The sequence below is a fragment of the Vitis vinifera genome, chromosome 4 (assembly GCF_030704535.1).
Source record: "Vitis vinifera cultivar Pinot Noir 40024 chromosome 4, ASM3070453v1".
NCBI classification, from domain to species: domain Eukaryota; kingdom Viridiplantae; phylum Streptophyta; class Magnoliopsida; order Vitales; family Vitaceae; genus Vitis; species Vitis vinifera.
The window spans coordinates 5,957,501-5,980,416 of record NC_081808.1 but is presented as its reverse complement, the minus strand read 5'-3'; the positions used below and the strand labels follow the sequence as shown (position 1 = coordinate 5,980,416).

General features: G+C 37.7%; 1 protein-coding gene across 6 annotated transcripts in view; it reads left to right on the top strand.

Moving 5' to 3' along the window:
* The window catches only part of LOC100255892 (uncharacterized), a 55,820-nt gene that overhangs the window by 10,426 nt on the left and 22,478 nt on the right, over nucleotides 1–22,916 (top strand). For 3 of the 6 annotated variants that reach the window (XM_059736263.1, XM_010650413.3, XM_010650415.3), the window contains 4 exons: nucleotides 4,835–5,540; nucleotides 5,676–6,782; nucleotides 6,898–7,000; nucleotides 18,425–20,310. In XM_059736263.1, coding sequence (XP_059592246.1) covers nucleotides 4,835–5,540; nucleotides 5,676–6,782; nucleotides 6,898–7,000; nucleotides 18,425–20,310 — 3,802 coding nt within the window. The remainder of the gene's footprint in view (nucleotides 1–4,834; nucleotides 5,541–5,675; nucleotides 6,783–6,897; nucleotides 7,001–18,424; nucleotides 20,311–22,916) is intronic. The other 3 variants (XM_059736264.1, XM_010650414.3, XM_059736265.1) reach the window with 3 other exon arrangements.

Here is a 22,916-nt window from a genome sequence, read left to right as displayed (position 1 = left end):
TGTTTCTCTTCCAAAGAGCACCCATGAAGCTCTTTCCCATCTAGGCTGGCGACAGGCAATGGTGGATGAAATGGATGCTCTGCACTTTAATGGCACTTGGGATCTTGTTGTTTTACCTTCTGGTAAATCTACAGTTGGCTGTCGTTGGGTCTATGCAGTTAAGGTTGGTCCTGATGGTCAGGTTGATCGCCTTAAGGCCCGCTTAGTTGCTAAAGGCTATACTCAGGTTTATGGTTCTGATTATGGTGACACATTCTCCCCTGTTGCCAAGATTGCTTCTGTCCGCTTGCTTCTCTCCATGGCTGCTATGTGTTCTTGGCCTCTTTATTAATTGGATATTAAAAATGCCTTCCTTCATGGTGATCTTGCTGAGGAAGTTTATATGGAGCAACCTCCTGGTTTTGTTGCTCAGGGGGAGTTTGGTTTAGTGTGCAGGTTACGCCGTTCTCTATATGGCTTGAAACAATTTCCTCGAGCATGGTTTGACCGTTTTAGTTCTGTTGTTCAAGAGTTTGACATGCTTCGTAGTACAACAGACCATTCGGTTTTCTATCATCATAACTCCTTGGGGCAGTGTATTTATCTGGTTGTTTATGTGGATGACATCGTCATTACAGGCAGTGATCAGGATGGTATTCAGAAACTAAAGCAACATCTTTTTACCCACTTTCAGACCAAAGACTTGGGGAAACTCAAGTATTTCTTGGGAATTGAGATAGCTCAATCCAGTTCCTGTGTGGTCCTTTCCCAAAGGAAGTATGCTTTAGACATCCTGGAAGAAACTGGTATGTTAGACTGTAAACCGATAGACACACCTATGGATCCGAATGTTAAACTTGTACCAGGACAGGGGAGCCTTTAGGAGACCTTGGGAGATATCGACGGCTCGTAGGTAAATTGAACTATCTCACCATTACTCGTTCAACCATTTCTTTTCCTGTGAGTGTTGTTAGTCAATTCCTACAATCATCATGTGATAGCCATTGGGATGCCGTAATCCGCATTTTTCGATATATCAAAAGTACACCAGACCAAGGTGTGTTGTACGAGAACAGAGGTCATACTCAGGTTGTTGGTTACACAGATACAGATTGGGTTGGCTCACCCACAGATAGACGTTCCACTTCAGGGTACTGTGTTTTTATTGGAGGTAATTTAATATCTTGGAAGAGTAAGAAACAAGATGTAGTGGCTAGATCTAGTGCTGAAGCTGAGTATCGAGCTATGGCTTTGGCAACATGTGAACTCATATGATTGAGACATCTTCTTCGAGAGTTGAGATTTGGAAAGGATGAACAGATGAAACTCATCTGTGATAACCAGGCCGCATTACATATTGCATCCAATCCAGTCTTTTATGAAAGGACCAAACATATTGAAGTTGACTGTCACTTCATTAGAGAGAAGATCGCATCAGGATGTGTTGCTACAAGTTTTGTTAATTCAAATGATCAACTAGCAGACATCTTCACTAAATCTCTCAAAGGTCCTAGGATTAAATACATTTGTAATAAGCTTGGTGCATATGACGTATATACTCCAGCTTGAGGGGGAGTGTTGAATATAATGAATTTATAGTGTACAATATTTCTTTTTTAATATAGGTCACATGTATGGTAGTTAGGACTCCTAGCCTTGTATATATATATTTTCTTAATTGTAAGTAGACACAATGAATGAGAATCAAGGTTTTCTTCTCTCTCTCTCTTAACAGAAATCATGAAATATTTTCTATGAGAAATATTTCTCTCTTAGGGAAATGGCTTTGGAGGTTCCCTAGAGAAAGGAGTGGTCTTTGGCATAAGGTTATTGCAAGTATATATGGGACACATCCTAATGGATGGGTCGCCAACACGGTGGTTAGATGGTCACACAGATGTCCTTGGAAGGTTATTGCTCAAGTTTTCCAGGAGTTTTCCCCTTTTGTCCGCCTAGTGGTGGGCAATGGGGAGAAAATTTGGTTCTGGGAAGATCTTTGGTGGGGTAACCAAATTTTGTGCTCTCAATTTGTTGATCTTTACAGAGTTATTTCTGTGAAAAACCTCATTGTCTCAAATGTCCTTGGCAATTCCTTACCACTGTCTTGGAATTTTAACTTTTGCCGCAATCTAACGGATTCAAAAATTGATCTCCTTCAGAGATTAATGTCCTCCCTTAATTCTGTGCTTTTCTCTCATTTTTCATCAGATTCAAGAGTGTGGTTTTTGTCTTCGTCAGGTTTGTTTTCAGTGAAATTTATTTTCTTGGCCTTGTCAAAAGTCTCAAATCCTTCCGGCCAAGTTTTTATGGAGCTCAAAAGTCCCTTCAAAGGTTAAGGCCCTCGCTTGGTTAGTAGCACATGGGAAGGTAAACACTAATGACAAGTTGCAATTGAGAAGACCCTATAAAGCCCTCTATCCTCAATGGTGCATTCTTTGCAAAGGAAATGGAGAGTCGATTGACTACCTTTTTCTTCATTGTCTCGTTACCATTGGACTTTGGCACAGGTTGTTCAATCTAGTAGGGTTGGTTTGGGTCCCTCCAAGGAGCCTTGAGGACATGTTGGTTATTACTTTTAAAGACTTGGGGAACTCATTAAGAGGCAAGACACTTTGGCAAATTGCTTGCCTTACTTTGATTTGGATGGTGTGGCAAGAGAGAAACAATAGGATCTTTGAGGATAAAGGGAGAACGGAAGAGATGGTATGAGATTTGATCCGGTTTTATTCTTCTGTATGGGCTTCTTGTACTGAAGCTTTTAGAGGAGGTCCTCTAAACATTCTACAACTCAATTGGATTGGGGTTTGCGTTTCAAAAGTTTGAAGATTGATGGGGTTTCCCTTTGTTTTTAGAGTTTTATTGTTGGGAGTTTTATCCTTTGTTCAATTTGTGTAGGAAGGACCTCTCATCCTTCCCTTGGTTTTTTTCTCTTTCTCTTGTCTCTTTTATCTCTCCTGTATTTGTTCTTATATTAATATAATCTTCTTCGTTTCTGATAAAAAAAAAAAAAAAATCATGAAATATGAACCTAACCTATGTAGTACCATATTAGATCCTCTTATTCCTTTCCTAAAACTATTAAATTTTGTAAAAAAAAATTAAAAGAAAATACAAACTTCTTTTTCAAACAACAAGAATTCACTAAAATAGAGGTATCATCCCTACTATTTCATAGGGATTTGGATGCTTCTTCATATTTAGATTTAAGCTTCTCAACAGGTTCCTTGGAAGCTATGTTGGAACTTTTAACTCCATGAATGATCATATTGCATAGTCTTCATTAGAAAGCAACACAAGTTTGGAAGATGTTAGTATGCGATTAATCCTCTTCTTCATTGCCTTTGAAGCTTGGCTTAAGTAGTAAAGGGTTGGAGAGAGTTTGTGGGAGGTTCCAAGTCTAAGTTCCACTGGGGACAAAAATTTGCCTATGAAAAAAATTAATCCTCTTCTTCATTTGTCTTTGGTATGGTTACCAATGACTGCATTAAAAAAATTTAACCTTCAATCATGGTTTTATAACTTGTTACACTCCTTAAGTGGTATACACCTTCAAATCAAGCACTTTCGCTTTGATACCAAAATTGATATAAGACAACCCTAGAATCGTTGTCTACAATCATACAGGGTGGGCTGGAATTTCAATTGTTTAGGATTTAAGGAGGGGAATGAGATTAAAATTATTGCAGTGGGAAAAAGGTAAAGTAAAAGATAGGAAAAGAAAAGATAAGGAAGAAGATATGAAACCTTAGAATCTTGCTAAGGTCTTCTAAGAGCTCCACTTGGAAAAAAAGTAATGGAATCTCATTATTAAAAATCGCAAGGTATGCAAAAAACACTTGATATAATTCATCCCTAATCCCGTTCTACAGGAATTAGGCTTATTTATAGGCTTTGAAAAACCATAAAAATTGAATAAAATCATGAAAACATTATCTAACCTTTGTAGTAACTTGTTTGGACTCTTATTCATTTCCTAAAACTATTAAATCTTTTTTAAAAATTAAAAGAAAACAAAAATTTCCATTTTAGAATTAAAAACTTAACTTTATAGAATCTTCTTGTAATAAGAGTTTCTAATAAAGAAGACTTCTATGTTTTAAGGACTTACATAGAAACTTTAGAAAACATACTTTTTTTTTTCAAATATAAAAACTTTTTTTAAGAAGAAATTTCCAATATATATATGTTTTTTCTTTTTTCAAATTCTAAATGCAACTTAACTCAAATAACCACTACTAACTAATTATGAGTCTATGACATTAGAGAACCTAAAAACTGGAAAATTTCCTAAACATCCTTGGTAGAGTAATTTAACATTATTTATTTCCTTTCATTCCTTTCATTCCTTTCTTAAATAGATGTTGTAGATTCATTCCCATCCACATGTTAGGAAACAATAGTTTTGCTTTGATATGGTAAAGCATATAGGTTCAAAGGAAACATCATGATAAAAGAGGTGTGTCATTTGTGGCATGTATAATTTGTTGTTGAGCTTTATTTCCAGGTTATGCAATTGCTAGTTGAGAAACCCAGAAATCAATCAAATTTATATGCTGCTTGTGCATAATTCAATTATATACATATCTATATATTCTAGTACCCTTGTATTTTTCAGGATTTTTCTGTGTCAGTGTATTTGTTTCATGTCTGTGTCCCATGTACTGTGACCGTGTGTGCTATATACATGGTTTTGAGAATGTGTATAATTTGAACTAAGTATCCACAGAGACATATTGGCTATATTTGGCTGATTACTCTTCCTTCTGTTTCTTTGGAATTGAAAGTTGTATTTCTTATTGGCATGTGTTTTGAAGCATCGAGAACACTGGATGGTGATATTTTTATGATGCTTTAGATTAGGGTTCCAGAAGATCAGAGTGGATGGGATTGGCCCGAAGGAATCTCAGCAACGGCTGGTTTCTTGAAGTCTAGTGTGACTGTGCCCAGCCTGTACAAGAAGTCTGACTTATCTCATCTGGTTGGTTCATCTGGAGATTTATTAAGGTTTGAACAGCCTTGGGACAATGTTGTGTTTCCAAAGAACCCGCGTACAGGTCAGAATTCAGTTAATGATGTTTTACATAATAAACAATGGGGGAATGGTTCGGACAGAAGCAATTTTCTTCTCAAGGGCTCAGTTGGTACTTCACAAAGCAATTTGCATGCGCTGGAAAGTAACCAGATAATGGAGAGCACTAGGTCTAGGTGCTCGACAATGTCAAAGGTAGTGGGTAGAGGAGGAACTGATAATGATGCTCAGTCCATTTCTGCTTACGTTGATTCAATTTCTAGGAGTGGAACTTCATTTATTTATAGCCCACCTTTACCCAACGAACGAACCCTTGGTAAGGATTCTGATATCAGCAGACATAACAATTCAAGGGAGGGTGTTATCTTGGAAAGAGATGCTGTTTCTTCAAACATTGAGTTGAGGCTTGGGCAACCATGTCAGCAGAGTCGGACATCGCGAAATTCAGTTCTACCTGTCATGGGACCTCGGATATTAGACACACTTGGTGATCCACAGAAGTCATTTTTCCCAGAGCAATTGATTCATAACAGTGCGTTGAACAATGTTTATACTTAGCTCATTTTCTGCATTGTATCTGTTATTTTCTCAACTTGTTCATTTTTTTCCTGTGTTTTGGATGGCCAATCGTCTCAACAACTAGTCCTGGATTTTTTTTTTTATGCAGCAGCTAATTCCAATGTGATGGAGGAATGCAGGCAATACCTTCAATGTGCCACGGGTACATCTAATTCCAGTGCAAGAAGAGAGCAAATTCCATTCAACTGTGTGAACCATACTTTTGAAATCAATAATGCCTTAGATGCAGCTAAACTAGAACAATTCAGAGGTGATGCGGCCAAGAGTTCAGTGATTTCGATGCTACTTTCACACTTAACTACACCGACTGAAGGGAATATGCAATCTAAAGCAATTAATAATGTAGTGAATGACAATGGCCATTTTGTGCCTAGGTCACTACATTTTGAATCTCACATTGCCAAGCGTGATCCAGTTTATTCTCCATGGAATAGTGCTAATGGATTAGAAAGGGAGTCAAACATAAATGACTTGAGTTTCCATAGATATATGGACAAGGGTAAAAGAGTGGGATTTGTTACTGATGGATCGTATGCTGCAACAGAATCAACCTTTGGATTTTATAAGCAGATGGGAAGTTCAGGCACTTTTACTGGAGTTGCTGGAAGTGATCATCCCAGTAGTTCTGCAGTGCATGACAAAAGCTGTTATTCACGTCAGTTGTTGGGCATGCCACCAGATGCATCCAATGCCAGCAACTCTTTCAACTTTTCTGGGAAGTTTTCCTGCCTTGGAAGCAGTGGACTTGATAATGTTTTTGTTAAATCTATAAGTCCACCCATGGGTTCTGGGATAAATGTGCCATCGCAAGCAGTCTCAACAGGCTTTTCTTCGGCTTCTTCACTGTCTGTGCCCAATTTGACTCCATCTTTGCCAACTAAGGAGAGCATTGGAGTAAGCCCATATTTGCTCGATGAAAATTTTAAACTTCTAGCTTTGAGACATATTCTGGAGTTATCTAATCGAGAGCATGCAATTACTTCTCTTGGAATGAACCAAAAGGAAGGGAGATTCAGTAGCTCTTCTGATCCTAAAGTCCAGGGCTCTGTTGTTGATACATTAACATCTGATGAACTGAAGCATGGATTGAAACTTACCAGTGAACAAAATGCTTCTGAAGTTCCCCTGAAATTACTCCAATCTGGTGGTAATCACAGGATGGGTGGTGATATGGAAAAATTGGTTCCTGTGGCAGGCAAGTGTACTACATGCTTTGAAGCATTCATTCTAAAGATTACTTGTTATCTGCTTATGATTTCTGGGATTTATTGTAGTATTCTGTGTTTATGATAACTTTGTGTTAAATCCAGATCAGAACAACTGGTTCGATATCTCAACATTTACACAAGGAATCCCATTATGTTCTAAAGGGATTGATTCTCAAGATCTTCCTTGTGAGCAGCCTTCACTGAGGTGATTTTAGATCATTTTCATGTATACTTAGAAGCATAATTTGTATTGATTTGTTTTACCACCCTTATTCACCAAAAGAACAAAGATTTTACTAAGAATCTGAAGTAACCATTACATAATATCCCCTTATAAATACCCTTCTCAATGTTATATAATGAACCCAACAAACCATGGCTTGAATGCGTTTCCTAGAACATTGGTTTTTATGCTTGATCTTTTCTGATTTTTCCAATTGGCAATTGAGCCAAACACGGAATGTGTCTGATTATGGTCTCATTGGTTTAGTTTAATTCTGCTCTCCCTCTGAAAATTAGTTGCCTTACTTATTGTTCTTGTTTATTTTTTAATTATTCAGTGCTAAGACCACATTATTAATTGAAAATGAGATTTGTTTTATTAACAAGTAATTTGATCAAAATTTATATTACATGTTAAATTTTAACACACATGTACACAATTGTAGCACTCTGCAAAAACAGACATGTGTGTGTGAGTATCTATGTGCTTCATGGTAGTGCGGTTGGTTTTCCTTGATTACGTATTTCTCAATGTAGAACTAAAAGCTAGGTGAATCTGGGGCCAAACAAAACTGATCTGAGCTAGGTTGCTTATTTGTTTTACATTTATACTCCTCTTCCACTGCTTTGGAGATTTTTATGTGATATTACATGCCTCCTTAGTCCTACTTCTTTTCTGCCTTTCTCTTGTGTCTTGTTCTCTCTTCCCTTTTCTTTTGTGTTCTGTTTCATGCAGAGATTTTCCCACACTACGGATGTTTCTCCTTCTTTTTGTACTCTTCTCTCTGTATATTCATCTTTTGTAAGTAAAACATTAACCACAGTAAATATATTAGTATGATAATAGTTTCTGTGCAACTTCTTGTGTAAAGGGTAGCAGCAATATGACTAATAGATAGGTGGTGGAATATAACAACCGCAAAAATATCAGCGCACTCAAATGTCAGGGTGATCTAAAGGTGGTGTAGAGACTTTAATGATGTTCTGTGCAGGATGAAGAGCTTATTTCTCTTAGCAAAATGTTTTTTGGAAGGCACGATAGGTGAGCGTTTGAGGGGAGTTGAACTCCTAATTCCTGATTTGGAGGACATCCATTGATATCCAACTGTGGGGGAATTGTTGGTTCGTTGTGGATTCAAAGACTGTTGTTGAGATTGAGGAGATAAAGGGGGTATTGCGAGGAAGAATTGTGGAGCGGGGCAGAGGCCTTTCTAGTTGGATTAGATTTGGAGATGTAAGTTTGTCTCAGTTCTTGGAAGGGGGGTGGAATTTTGTTGCAGAGTTAGGAATGGGAAGCATCTTTGTCAGGCTTGGATTGAGGGTGGGAGATCTTTTAGGTTGGAATGTCATTCCAATGGAGCTTGACATTTCATTCAATGTTCTGTGTTATCTGTGGATGGTAAGAGGTTTACTTTGATCTTCCCTGAAGGGAAAGTAGTGGCAGAGGGGTCGTCCATTTTGGCTTTGAAGCTTTGGGAACTAGATGTTATACCCTTAGTTCTTCCCCTTTCTTGTTTTCCAGTGGCTGACGGTTTGTCTAAGCAGTGTGCTAGTTCAGTCCCCTTTGAAACGGGGCCTGTTGCAAAACAATCTGGGGCGGTTAGTGAGGAGGTTTGGATTCAATTAGGAGACAAGGAGGTGCTTTCTCAAGAGAAGATGCTGAAGCATAGTTTAGTGGGTCATTGGGGGGAGTTCTCTGATCCAATTCTTGATTCGTCTTTATTGAAATGGTGGGTGGTAAGTACTTGAAACCTGATAGGTACTGTTAAGCTTTTGCTTTTGGGAGGAGTTTTCTTTCTTATGGAATTTGTAGGGGCTTCGGAAGCCAAGCAAGTGCTTCTCTTAGGTCCTTTGTTTTTTGATAATAAGTTGGTGCATTGGGCTCCTGATGCTGGGTGCTTTAACAGAACCTGAAAGGTACTGTTAAGCTTTCGCTTTTGGGAGGAGTTTTCTTTCTGATGGAATTTTTAGGGTTTTGGAAGCCGAGCAAGTGCTTCTCTTAGGTCCTTTGTTTTTTGATAATAAGTTGGTACATGGGCTCCTGATGCTGGGTGCTTCAGCAATAGGGTTCACATGCAGGAAGTCTGGGTCCGGATCTTGGGATTGCTTTGCATCTTTGGAGTGTTGAGGTTTTCAGAAAGCTTGGTAACGAGTGTGGTGGTTTTGTATCTGTCGATGTTGACACTTCCAATCATACCAATTTGCAGTGGGCTGAGGTGCTGGTTAAAAATGATGGGAGGAAGATGCCTAGGGTTCTTCACCTAGTTGTTAGTAATTTGTGCTTTTCTGTGCAGTTATGGTGGGAAGTTTCACCATGGTTGAAATTGGGCACTGGTCAATTGGGCAGGGAAAGAGGTGATGGAGGTACACGTGCAATTTTGTGAGTTGAAATGTTTTCTGGGAACGTTCTACCTTCAGCTTGGGTCCGGTGAGGTAGTGGCGAGGTTGTTGCCGATTTCCTCACAACGATTGCTTTGATCAAGGGAGGAAAGTAGGGTTGGTTTTGGATTCTATGCTGGAGATGATTTAGTGGGTCAAAAGGATTCTTTTGGGGCTTCTGTTGTGGCACAGGAGGATGAGGGCAGGCCAGTGTCGTTTGACGAAGATGTTGTTGGAGTGGGCCTTGGGGTTAGTTTGGAGGCCCAAGGTGGTTTGGGCATGAGAGACTCTTTGGTGAATGGGGCTTCTCATGCTTTTGGTTATGTTGGGCCAGACCTAACTAACTGGGTTGGATAGCAACAGCTTGTCAAAGTTGGGCTTGCTGGGAGAGGATTTAAAGTGGGAGCTAGGGCTTCCAAAGACGTGTCTGCTGAGGTGTTTCGGTCCGTTTGGTGGTGTGCTTTTGCTCGGTTGTCAATGAGTCCCTTATGGAGGAAGCGATATGTTTCCTAGGTGCGGTTCTTTCTTCTTTAGACTTGGGGGTTGAGTCTTTTTTCTTTTTCTCCTTTTGAGGGTGGGCTTGCTTTGGCAAAGCGTTTGGGGATTTTTGATCCGCTATTAAAGGGGAAGGGGGTGGGTTTGTTGTTCATGGTTTTGGTGGATGGCACTACTATGGGGTGTTTGAATGATGGGGTGAATGTGGAGGCTGAGTCGTTGGAGGGGAGGAGGTTCAACTTTAGTGTCCTTTCGTTGGGGACACCTTAAGAGAGGGGTTACTTGAGGTTGATTGGTTGTCTAGTAGTCTTACCGTGTTCAATAATTGTTTGGGCATGCCAACTGACTAAGATCTTGTTGCTCCTTTGAAAAATGAAAGATAGAAGGGAGGCAAAGGGTGGGGAGGTTGGGAAGAGAAGGAAAAAGGTTATCTTAAAGTTTGAACGTGAATTAAAAAAGTTAAAATGCTCGATGAATTACTTGGGTGTTACAAGTAGTGGGAAGGAGAGTGGTAGAGGAGGTTGGGACTTGATTTCAGTTTGTAAATGAAAATTAAAATCATCTCTTGGAATGTTAGGGGGATAAACGACAAGGATAAAAGGAAGATCATTAAGTCTTTGATTTGTTCTCAAAAAGCAAATTTTGTTTGTTTCCAAGAAACAAAGGTTCAGTTGTTGTCAAGGGATTTAGTTAGTAGTTTAGGAGTGGAGGGCTATAAGTGCTAGGGGTAATGGTGGAGGGGTGCTTGTTTTTTGGGATAATCGAACTTTGGAGTTGCTAGGAATGGAAGTTGGTGAATTTATGATTTCCTACCGTTTTAGAAATTTTGAGGATGATTTTGTTTGGATTTTTACAGGGGTGTATGGCCCCACGTTAGGAAGTAAGAGAGAAGATGTGTGAGTAGAGCTAAGGGCCATTAAGGGATTGTGGGATGATCCTTGTTGTGTGGGAGCGAATTTTAATGTTGTTAGATTCCTGAGGGAACATAATGGAGCCAGTAGGAGGACTTTAGCGATGAGAAGATTTTTAGAGGTTGTTGAGGAATTGTAATTATAAGATCTTCCTTTGTTTTCCGGGGGGGGGGGGGGGGGTTTCTTTTACTTGGAGTAATAGGTTGAATAACCTTTCTTGTTCCAGATTGGACCCTTTTTTGGTGATCAATACCGGGGAAAGCCATTTTAGTGCAGTGATTCAATGTATTATGCCTAAGCTGGCTTTAGACCATTCTCCAATCTTGTTAGATGTGGGAAGTGTGAGGATTGGACCTATTCCATTTAGGTTTGAGAACATGTGGCTAAAGGTGGAGGGTTTCAAAGATCTTGTTAATGGGTGGTGGTTAGGGTATCATTTCTTTGGTTCCTTTAGTTTCATTTTGGCCTCAAAACTTAAACCTTTAAAATCATATTTGAAGAGGTGGAATAAAGATGTGTTTGATAATGTTTCTTTCAAGAAGGATGTGGCTTTTAATGAGATAAGTTTTTGGGATGCAAAGGACAGGGAGGGGTTATTTACCTTTGAGGAGGCAGATGCAAGAAGGCAGGCTTTCGGGGATTACAATAAGTGGAGACAAAAATCTAGGGAATTGTGGCTTAGAAAGAGATAAAAATACGTGGTACTTACACAAAATGGCTAATGCTCACAGGAGAAGGAATTGCTTGACTAGGATTAAAATTGATGGGCAGTGGTTTTCTTAGGACTTTGGTTTGAAGGTAGGGATAGTTAGGGCTTATGCTTCTCTTCTTTCTAAACCCCTAGATTGGCAACCTAGTATCAATGCTTTGGATTTTAAAGTTTTAGGTGCAGTTGAGGTTGTATTGGAGGAGCTGTTCACAAATGAAGAGGTTTTTAGTGCTTTGGTGGATTTAAACGGAGATAAGGCTCCTAGGCCGAATGAGTTTTCTTTGGTTTTTTTTGGCATTTTTGTTGGGACTTTGTGAAGGATGGGGGTGATGGGTTTCTTCAAAGAATTTTATGATCTTGGGAGGTTTGAGTAAAGTCTTAATGCTATTTTTCTAGTGTTAATCCTAAAGAAAGGGGGTGTAGAGGTTCTGAAAGATTTTAGGCCTATTAGTTTAATGGGCAATCTATATAAACTCCTTGCAAAGGTCTTTTAGTTAATAGACTCAAGTTGGTGTGGGTAAGGTGGTTTCACAATCATAGAATGCTTTTGTAGAAGGTAGACAAATTCTTGATGTAGTGCTAATAGAAAATGAGGGCATTGATTCATTGTTAAAGAATAATAGTTGTGGTGTTATGTGCAAGTTAGATATTGAAAAGGCTTATGACCATGTCAATTGATACTTTTTGTTGTTTGTCCTTGAAAAGATGAATTTGGATAGAGGGGGGTGGTTGGATTAAATGGTGCATCTCTGTTGCCATGTTCTTAGTCATCGTTAATGGTTCTCTTGTAGTTCTTTCAGAGCTCTAGAGGTTTAAGGCAAAAAGATCCTTTAGCTCCTTATTTATTTGTTGTAGCAATGGAGGCTCTAAGTTGTTTTCTTCGTAGAGCTATGAAAGGTGGTTACATTTTAAGGGTAAAGTTGAGGGGGTGGAGGTGTCCCATTTGTTTTTTTGTTGATGGTACTCTTGTTTTTTGTGAAGCCTTCCAAGATCAAGTGTTTCATTTATGTTGGTTGCTTACGTGGTTTGAAGCTTGTTCAGGGTTAAAAGTGAATTCGGAGAAAAGCGAGCTGATCCCTATTGGTAGTGTAAACCAGATTGCAGAGTTGGTCTCAGTGCTTAGGCGTAAAGTTGACACGCTTCCTTCTACCTATTTAGGGTTGCCTCTGGGAGCTTCTTTTAGATCAATGGCAGTATGAGATGGGGTTGAAGAGAGGTTTTGTAAAAGACCATCTTTGTGGAAAAGACAATTCATCTCTAAAGGGGGGATACTTACTCTCATTAAGAGCACTTTATCTAGCATTCCCATTTATTTTTTGTCTTTATTCCATATTCCGAGGTTAGTTTGATTGTGGTTGGAGAAAATTCAGAGGGATTTCCTTGGGGGAGGTGGAGGGTTGGTGAAGAAGATACATCTCGTGAAGTGGTTCATTGTGTGTTTGGAGAAGAGCAAAGGTGGGTTAGGGATTCAATGTCTTTCTTTGTCAAATTAGGCACTTTTGTGCAAATGGCTTTGGAGGTTTACCATGAAAAGATGTGCTTTTTGGATATAAGTAGGGTCAAATATGGAGAGGAAGAGGGTGGGTGGTGGTTTGGTGAAGTTAGAGATGGGTATGGAGTCGGGCTGTGGAAATCCATTACGAAGGAATGAAACACTTTTTTGGGTCATTTTTCTTTTGTGGTGGGTAATGGGAGGAGGTTGAGGTTTTGGATGGATAAGTGGTGTGGTGATGAGCTGTGTGTTTCCTTCCTCTCTTTATATGCCTTAGCTGTTTCAAAAGAGGCTTAGGTGGCATATTTTTGGGTTCAGCTAGGGGAGAGAGGGCTTTGGAACCCTTGTTTTTCTTGACCTTTGAATGATAGGGAGGTGGATGAAGCTAAGGAATTATTTTTACGGTCGCATGGGTTGGCAATTGTAGATAGGGGGAAGATAAGATGGTGTGGATGAATTTGGATATTGATAAGTTCTCTGTTAAGCAACATTATGCAATGCTGTTTTGGAGTTGAGGGTTGCTGGTTCTTTTCCAACTCAGGTCCTTTGGAATTCTTAGGTCCTTTCTAAAGTTAACTTTTTTGCTTGGGAGGCTTTGTGGGGAAAAGTTGACTTTAGATTAGCTTCAGAAAAGTTTTGACTTTGGTCAATAGGTATTTTCTTTGCAAAGAAGACGCAGAAATCCATAGATCACATTCTCCTTTATTGTTCAATTGTTAGGATTCTCTGGAAGTTGTTACTTGATCGTTTTGTTCTCCATTGGGTGCAATTTGCTAAAGTTAAGGAAGCTTTATTAGGGTGGTATGTTTGTGGGCAAACAAAGAAAAAAGGTTTGAAGAGTTTTACAAAAGAGGAAGAAATTGCAAAATCTGCTAAAGAGTACTTTGTTCTCATTAACTAGAAAAGAGGAAAACAACAAACATATATTTGGGGCTGGTGATAGATTGCCCATAAACCTAATTCCAGCTCACCAAGGATAACAGAAAAAACAAAAGAAACTTATTCGAACTAATTTCTTTCCTTTTTATTTATTTATTTACAAATAAGCCCTCAACTTCAATATTCCCCCTCAAGATGAAGTGTGTATATTATGAACACTGATCATGCTAGAAGAGCAAATTGAGTTAGAAATAGGGGCTTTGTCAACAAATCTGCTATTTGGTGTCGTGAAGCAACATGCATAGTCAGTCTTCAATGTTCCTTTTTGAATTTTCTCCCTGGTTAGCTGCAATGTGTAAGGCGGCTTCATTGGCACAAAACAATATTGTAGGTCCATCATGATTTACACCAAGATCCTTGATAAGAGAAAGCAACAACACTATCTCACAAGTTGCATTTTTCATTGAACGATACTTGGCTTCAGCTGAAGATCTTGACACTGTATGTTGTTTCTTGGATTTCCAAGAAACCAACAAGTCTCCAAGAAAAACACTATAACCACAATAACCACTTACCAAGACAAGTACCCTGGTCAGCATCTGCAAAAGCCTTTAGTTGCACTGAAGTTGAAGCAAGATAAAAAGGACTTTGGCCAATTGTGTTCTTTATATATTGCAAAACATGAACAACAACTTGTAAGTGCGGTACCCTCGGTTTAGCCAAAAATTGGCTCAAGCGATTCATTGCATAACATAAGTCTGGTCGAGTGATTGTCAAGTACAACAACTTTCCAATTATAGGCCTGTATTGCAAATTATAGTCAAGAAGTTTTCCATCCTCTTGAGCAAGTTTAACATTTACATCCATGGGAGTTTTGCGAGTCTTACACCCAAGATGCCCTGTATCTGGCAAGAGTTGTAAAGCATATTGGCGTTGACAAATAGAAATTCCTTTAGAAGACCATTTGGTAACATAATAGAAGAATTAGAAAATTATTTGGAACTGATGAAAAAATCTAAAACACAACAAACATGATGCGTTGCTTCAGTATCCAACACCATGAACAAGGAGAAGTGGTTGAAGGGTTGTAGGTCAGATAGAAAGAAATATTACAACTGAAGCTCGACACGGATGGACCAAGCTGCAGAGTATCTGTCAAAGTCTAAGATCCAATTTGAAGCTGTGAGCTCAAGAGTGTAATGAGTTGTTTACACTGATCACTAGTCAGAGTACATTGGAGCTCGTTTGATTTATTTGGACCTTTGGCAGATTCGATTTTCCTCTGGTTTTATAACCTGGTGGGTATCCCTGAAGCTTGTAATATTTATTAACTGTATGTCCTCGAATACCACAATGAGAGCACAAAGGTCTTTCTTGTTTTGATTTTGAATTGAAGGAAGCTGCAACAATAGAAATGCCAGAATCACCCAAAATCTGAAAATCATTAGAGTGACAAACCTTGATTGATTGCATGTTGCCTTTCTTCTTGAACAATCAGGGCAAAAATTTTGGTGATTGGAGGCAAAGGGCTCCATCATCAAAATCTGACCCTGTGAGGAAGCATACGAGTCATTGAGACCCATTAAAAACTGAATAACACATTCCTTTTGTTGATACTCCATCCAAGCTTTTATCCCTCCACAATGTCATACGGGAATAAGTTAAAATTCCTTCAACTCGTCCCACTAAATCTTGTGCCTAGTGTAGCAAGTGTTGATGTCAAGTGCACCCTGCTTCAAATATCTCTTGAGCCATAGAGTTCACGATCCATGAATTAACCATGCTATTGCATCGATTCCAAGCTCCATAGAGCAAATCATTAGTTGCAGGTTGAGGAATGCTACCGTCAATGAAGCCCGTTTTGTTCTGGGCTGAGAAAGCCATTAGCATCACCCGACTTCATGTGTTGTAATTGGGGCCATGAAGAGGATGGGAAACCAGAATAAGCCTTGGATGGTCTCCATTATGGAGAAAGAAGGGACTGGAGAGATCGTCCATTGGAGAAGAGGTAAGCTCATAACAACCTGATTATTGTTTTGTGAGAATAGTTGTAGCGAAGGAGAATGCTCTGATTCCATTTTACAAAAGAGGAAGAAATTGCAAAATTTGCTGAAGAGTACTTTGTTCTCATTAACCAGAAAAGAGGGGAACAACAAGCATATATTTGGGGCTGGTGAAAAATTGCTCATAAACCTAATTCCAGCTCAGCAAGGATAACGAAAAAACAAAAGAAACTTATTCTAACTAATTTCTTCCCTTTTTATTTATTTATTTACAAATAAGCTCTCAACTTTAATAGAGAACAACTCTTATGTATTTTTTGGATGGTCTGGAAGGAAAGAAATCTCAAGGCGTTTGATAATGGGGAGCATTCTACTCAGTTTTTGAAGGTGTTCTTTCTTAGGAATTTGTTCTTTTGGGTAAAGTAGTACTTAGAGATAGATTATTTGTCTTTCTTTGATTTTATTGAGTGGTTGGGTTCTGGTTAAGGGTGGGGTTCTTTTTCAGGTTTTGTGGTATTAGGCGCTACTTGTATACTTTCTTCATACTTTGTTGTGTCCTTGTGGTGCTTTTTTAGTGATTTTTTTTTTTTGATAGATGTTTTTTTTTAAATGAATTTTCCTTTTATTTATAAAAAAAAAAATAAAAATAAAAATCAGTGGACTCAGATGTCATGTTTTGACATTGGCACAGGGTGTGGAACATGGGCAAGGGCACCCTTGAAATCTAGAGTGATATATGAATTTTATTTCATTTTTTGTGAGTATATTGTATTGAATATACATGTTCAACTTTGTGTTGTGTGCAATTAGATGGATTAACATAGGCAGATGTGTTTATTAGTTAAATTCAAATGCATCAGCACAATATGAACGATATAATGTACGTAAACAAGCATGGTGTAGAATAAAAATTGAATATGATAGATCATTTTGTTTGACTGGTAACAGAAAGTTGCAATAAACATGTTCTTTTTTACATAATTGAAGAAAATAAAGGGGCTGTTGAAATTAGTTATGGATACGTGTGGAAATTACTATCTTGTTGACAACTGTTAGGACACCCAAATAATTTGTTATGAAGTGTCTCCTAATTGTCAGTTGTACAGTTATTAACTATATATTTCAAGCAAGTGTTAGGTATGTGTAGTTGTTGATATTGTGTCAACATGTGTCGACATGCGATGCATATTTGAAGAACATGATGTGGGAAGTGAGAATGTGTTTGTCTTGAGTATCTATTGTGTGAGAGCGAGATGGCTTCTAGGTACCCAAATGCATACAAAGTGATATGTACTATATTTGTTAAAACTTAAGCTACAATGAAAAGATGCATTTTCTTAGGAAATCAATACGTGTTATGAGTTAGTATCATATCTTAAGTGTATCTCACAATGCATATAGGATATGTATTGCAATGATACAATGGTACATACACCTATAACTTTTTTTTTTATTAGTTTTCGAGAAAAACCAAATTTGAATGTTTTTTTTCCTCAAAATAATTATTACATTAATTGTTTAAAATGTACTTTAAAATTAGAAATTGATCATAAAAGGAAGAGACAGAGCTAAAATAATTCTACATGAAAAGGCTATATACTTGGTTGTCAAGGACGCGCATGAAAGGTTGAAAGTTAAGTAAATTTATTCTTGCAATGATATTAAGGAGTTTTCTTTTGAATGATTGCAATGTTGATATTAAAAAGGATGGTAATTGATGAATAAATTTTTTTATTTAATATATTATTATTTTTTATTTTTCAAGTATATATTTTTTTCTATCAAGGAGGGAATGAAGCCAAACATGGAAAATTAGAAGTTTGGAGATGAGGATGGCACACAAAGACATAAATGGCAACATTACATATAAGTATATATGTCTAATTAGAATTTAGAACCAAAAATTCCAATAGTTTATTTTTTAGTGGATTTTAAGATGCACCTATGCATTAAACTCATATTTTGTTGGGTTGAACTTCTCAAAACTCTAGAGTTCAATGTTTTCATATGGTATGGCATAGGTTAAGTCTTTAAATGCTACTATCTTTCATTAAATTAGTTATATATTACTTTATGCTTGTATGTGTTTCATATGTAGATGCATATTTTTTCTATTTACTTTTCATTCTATAAAAATACTTATGATACATGATATGATACAACACATGATACAGAAAAATAGAAAAGTGATACATGATATGATTGATGATTTAACAGCTATGGTACGCTCTGTTTCTCTCTCTTAATTTGAATTATCATCATTGTCATTGTCATTATTATAATTTTAAGAAATTGGTGGTTAAAGGGTGCTCAAATGCTTAGATTAGCAGTATGCTATCTTAGTTTGAATCATGTTTAAAGTTGGGCAGAAACCACTGTTGATTTTCTTATGGTTGACTGTATAGTGTTAGCTGTTCCAATTTTACTGCTGTCTGTACTGTTTTTTACTGGTTCTGAATGTTTGCAACATGGATTTTATATAATTAAATTTTATGAGGCTCATCTACCCTAACTTTATTCTTTTCTTTTAATAATTCAGACTTGGAAGAATTGAAAACAATGCATTACCAGATGATCATCAAAAATGCTGTCATGGAGTAGTGTGTACATATTTTCCAGGCTTGTGTCCCTGTGCTGTCCATACAAATTGTTCAGCAGTAAATTGTGACTCCAAAGGCAAAACCTCTCTTAGTGCCTTCAAGGAACAGATGGGGGGCATGAATGGCAAACCTTCAATGTTGTTTACTACAAGATTTCATAAAGATCATATTGTTCAAAAAGAAAAAAATATTTCCTTCCATCAAAACGAAAAATCGAAGGGCCAAAACCATAAAAAAATTGATTGTCATGCTTCTCAGTGGAAAGATGTGCCTAGCAAGGTGATAGTGTCTTGTGATATGAAATGTGTACGGCCATCAGTTGATGGATTGGGTGGGAGAAAAAATGACGAGGATCAACCTGCAATGTATGGGAGAAAAAATGATGAGGATCAACTAGCAGATACTGCAGCCAAACGCTTTAATGGAAATTTGCAGGAAATTAACTGCTTGAAGGAGCAAGAGATGTCTAATATTTCTTCTGGATGTTCTGCCCCTGCTGTTACTCAGGCATCTATTGAAGTTAATAACATGGATTCTTGTACCGTTGATGCTGGGGATACTGGATGTGCCAATGATCTTGTAGTTGATGAAGCATCTGGAATTGAAAAATGTTGGTCATCTGATGATGCACTTGACAGTGAAAGAAGTGCTGAATTTCTTGGTTTTACATGTAAAACTAGCTTCATAAAAGAAGGATCTTCCAAAGCATTGGCTAATCAATCATCTCGAAGTTTAATTGATGAGCTTAAGTTCAGAGATTCCTTTAGATGGAAGAGAGTACGAAATGAATCCCATACTGGGCTTGCAATTCATGAAAAAAACAGTCATTCACCAAAAATAGAGAGGGGATTGAAAACTAGGAAGAGGAAAAAAACTATGAAAATGAAGATGCTAAATGCATCATTCCCTGCCTCAGGTTTTTCTTCAGGACATTATGAACATACCGAATGTGCTGGTAGTGCTGAATGGCGCTCTTTTTCATACAAAGACGTGGACACGCTTCTTCAATGTGAACTAGGAACATCTCATACATGTGGTGCTTGCACAATTGGACCTAGTTTCAAAAGGCGAAGGTCTACATTGTCTTCTGCCAAAAACTTCTCTCGTAAAAGGGATGTAGACAAAATTTATGCTGATAGAGAAGGGGAAGATGGTTATCAGGCACAATCAAAGGGAAAAACTGAGTTTCTTAGCATCCATGAGGTTTCTGGTGCCAAAAGGATTGGACCAGACCGGACTGCTGAAGCTTTTAGGCAGTTTTGTATGCAAGAACCAAGCCATACAAAAGCTGTGAAGTACAATTCAGTTGGTTGTGTAAAAGAGTCCTCTTGTCTGAAGCTGGATGTTTCTAATAGGAGAGAAAAACCTGTAGTATGTGGGAAATATGGTGTTATTTCAAATGGAAAATTGGCTATAGATGTACCAAAGCCAGCAAAAATATTTTCTCTTAGCAGGGTTCTTAAAACTGCCAGGAGATGTACACTCTCTGCAAATGACGAACCTAGATTAACTTCCATGAGACAGTTGAAGAAGGCAAGGCTCAGAGGAAGTAATGGGTGTGTTAATGAAATCTCCAATTTGATGAAAGAGAAAGAAAATGAAATTCAGAATGCAACCAGATGTGATGAAAGGAATCCTGATAATTCAATGGAAGAAGCTGAGAAGGCAGTCATCAGTGGAGATACAAGATGTGCTGATGAATTGCTCATGTCCAAGCAGGAGAAAGCGTATGGTAGCAAGAAAGATGACAGTTATCATAGCACTCGATTGAAGCGAAAATATAAGGAAATTCGCAAGCGCAGCCTTTATGAGCTAACTGGAAAAGGTAACATTTATAAGCATTAGCTTCTACATCATATTTGAGGAGATATTCCTCTCAAAATATAAGAACTCAAATGTTTCAGGTGTATCCTTTTTTCATTGTTTTATAAGAAACCACAAATTCATTGCAAATAACATGCCAAATAAATAGCTGTAGGAGAAAGTTGTTGTTTTAGAGTTCTCTCTCTTTCTGGCCATGCATTTTGGTACCCATTGTGTACGTCCTGTGTACCTTGATGTACACTTATTTTTTTTATAGGCAAACAATAGAAAGAATTAATTGAAAGTACTCGCTTCTTAAAACCCTTCTAAATCACCTTGTGGTTCTCTTCCCTCTTAATTGACTTCTTTAGCAATCTAGAGAAGAAACTCTTAATAATGTCCAGCTCCAAATTGTTAAAGTGCCTAGAGAAGCACTGATTCTATTGACCCCCTCTCTTGAATCTTCCCATGAATTGTTGAAGTGCATAGAGGACAGATTCCAGATTTTCAATTTTTTTTTAAATATTTATTATAGATCCTCGCATACTTTAAAAAAACGTCAAATAAATAGAAGGATGAAAAAGTCCTTCAGAACGTGTGAAAGCTAATAAAAAAGCTAATCTATCTATCTATCTATCTATCTATCTATCTATCTATCTATCTATATATATAACTGTGTCCGACAAAAAGGGGCTCACCTAGGTACATAGGAAGTATATAAAGTTCACCAAATGGCACAAAAAGGTATGTGCCCTTTTGGTAGGCACTTTCAATTTATTACTTCTTTGTTTTACCTATAAGGAAAAAAAAATGCCTAACCTAGCCTAAAGCAAAAGGGAACATCTTTTTTTGATAAGTAAATAGAATTAGTATGGAAAAACACCAAAAAGAGCCCCACCAAAGAAAGCCATGTGTACTTTGGTGGGCCCTTTTTTGGCCTATAAATAGTTTAGTCCAGGTTAACAAGTTGCACATAAACAACAAAGAGCTCCATGATCTCAAATGATCTTCTATTTCTTTTTCTCCATATTGTCTAGAAAAGGCATAAAGGTGCTGCTCTCCAAATTTTTTTCCACTTTCTTCCAAAAACAAGCCATGCCAACCTAAACAGTCTCTCTTATGGTGGAATGAATCACCTAATAAACCTCGAAAAGAGAGAACAAAGGCCTCGACAACACCTTTGCCTTACCACAATGCAAAAGGATGTGGTCAATAGACTCCTCATGAGTTCGGCATAAAAAACTGACACGAAATATGGGATGAAAAATAATAAGTTCTGTCTATTAGATTGATTATACACAGTTTATATAAGAGATTACAAGAGAAGAAATAGGAATCAAGAGACATAATAGGAAACTAATTTATTCCTAAACTAACTTATTCCTAAATCATAAAATTATCTATTTACAGAAATAGGAAACTAATAAAACTATCTATTTATAGAAATAGGAAACTAACATAATAGGAAAATAATTCTTCTATTCTATTTACAACTCAACACTTCCCCTCAAGCTAAGGAATATATGTCTTCCATTCAAAGCTTGAATACAAGATCGAGAAACATTGAACTGTTCAACCTTTTTGTTAGGATATCAGCTAATTGATGTTCTGATGGAACATAGGACATACACACTATTCCTTCCTCCAATTTTTCTTTGGTGAAATGTCTATCAATCTCAATATGTTTTGTCCAAACTTGTTGTATAGGGTTATGAACAATATTGATAGCTGACTTCTTGTCACAATAGAGCTTCATAGGACTATCCCACTTGATTCTCAAATCATCTAGAATAATCTTCAACCAAAGTAGTTCACACAACCCTTGAGCAATGACCCTAAACTCTAATTCTGCAGACGACCTTGCTACCACATTCTGCTTTTTACTTTTTCATGTTACGAGATTACCTCCAAGAAAAGTACAATACCCTGTAGTTGATCTGCGATCAACTAGGGAACCTGCATAATCAATGTCGGTGTATGCTTCTAGAGCAAGAGTATTGTTCTTCTTGAACAAAATTCCTTTCTCGGGGTTGCCTTTCAAGTAATGCAGCACCCTGTAAGCAGCTTGAAGATGAGGTTCTCTTGGATCATGCATGAATTGAATGATCACGCTCACCGAGTAGGCGATGTCTGGTCGAATGTGAGCAAGGTATATGAGCCTACCAACCAACCTCTGGTACATTATTTTATCCACCATTGGTTCTTCTTTAACTTCTCCTAACTTTTGGTTTGGATCCATTGGGGTAGAGACTGGTTTACACTCAATCTTCCCTGTTTCTGCCAATAAATCAGTCACATACTTTTGTTGAGAGATGAAGATCCCTTATGTGGAATATGCCACCTTAATACCGAGGAAGTACTTCAGTTTCCCTAGTTCTTTTATCTCAAACTCTATTGCTAATCTATGTTTCACTTCATGCTTTTCTCTCTCATAATTTCCAGTCACTATGATGTCGTCAACATAGACTAGAAGAACAGTTATTCTCCCTGCAGCTGAGTGCTTAATGAAGAGAGTGTGGTCACCTTGGCTTTGTTTGTTCCTAGACTCTTTCATGATTTTTGCAAATCTCTCAAACCAAGCCCTAGGAGATTGTTTTAGCCCATAAAGGGCCTTTTTCAGCTTGCACA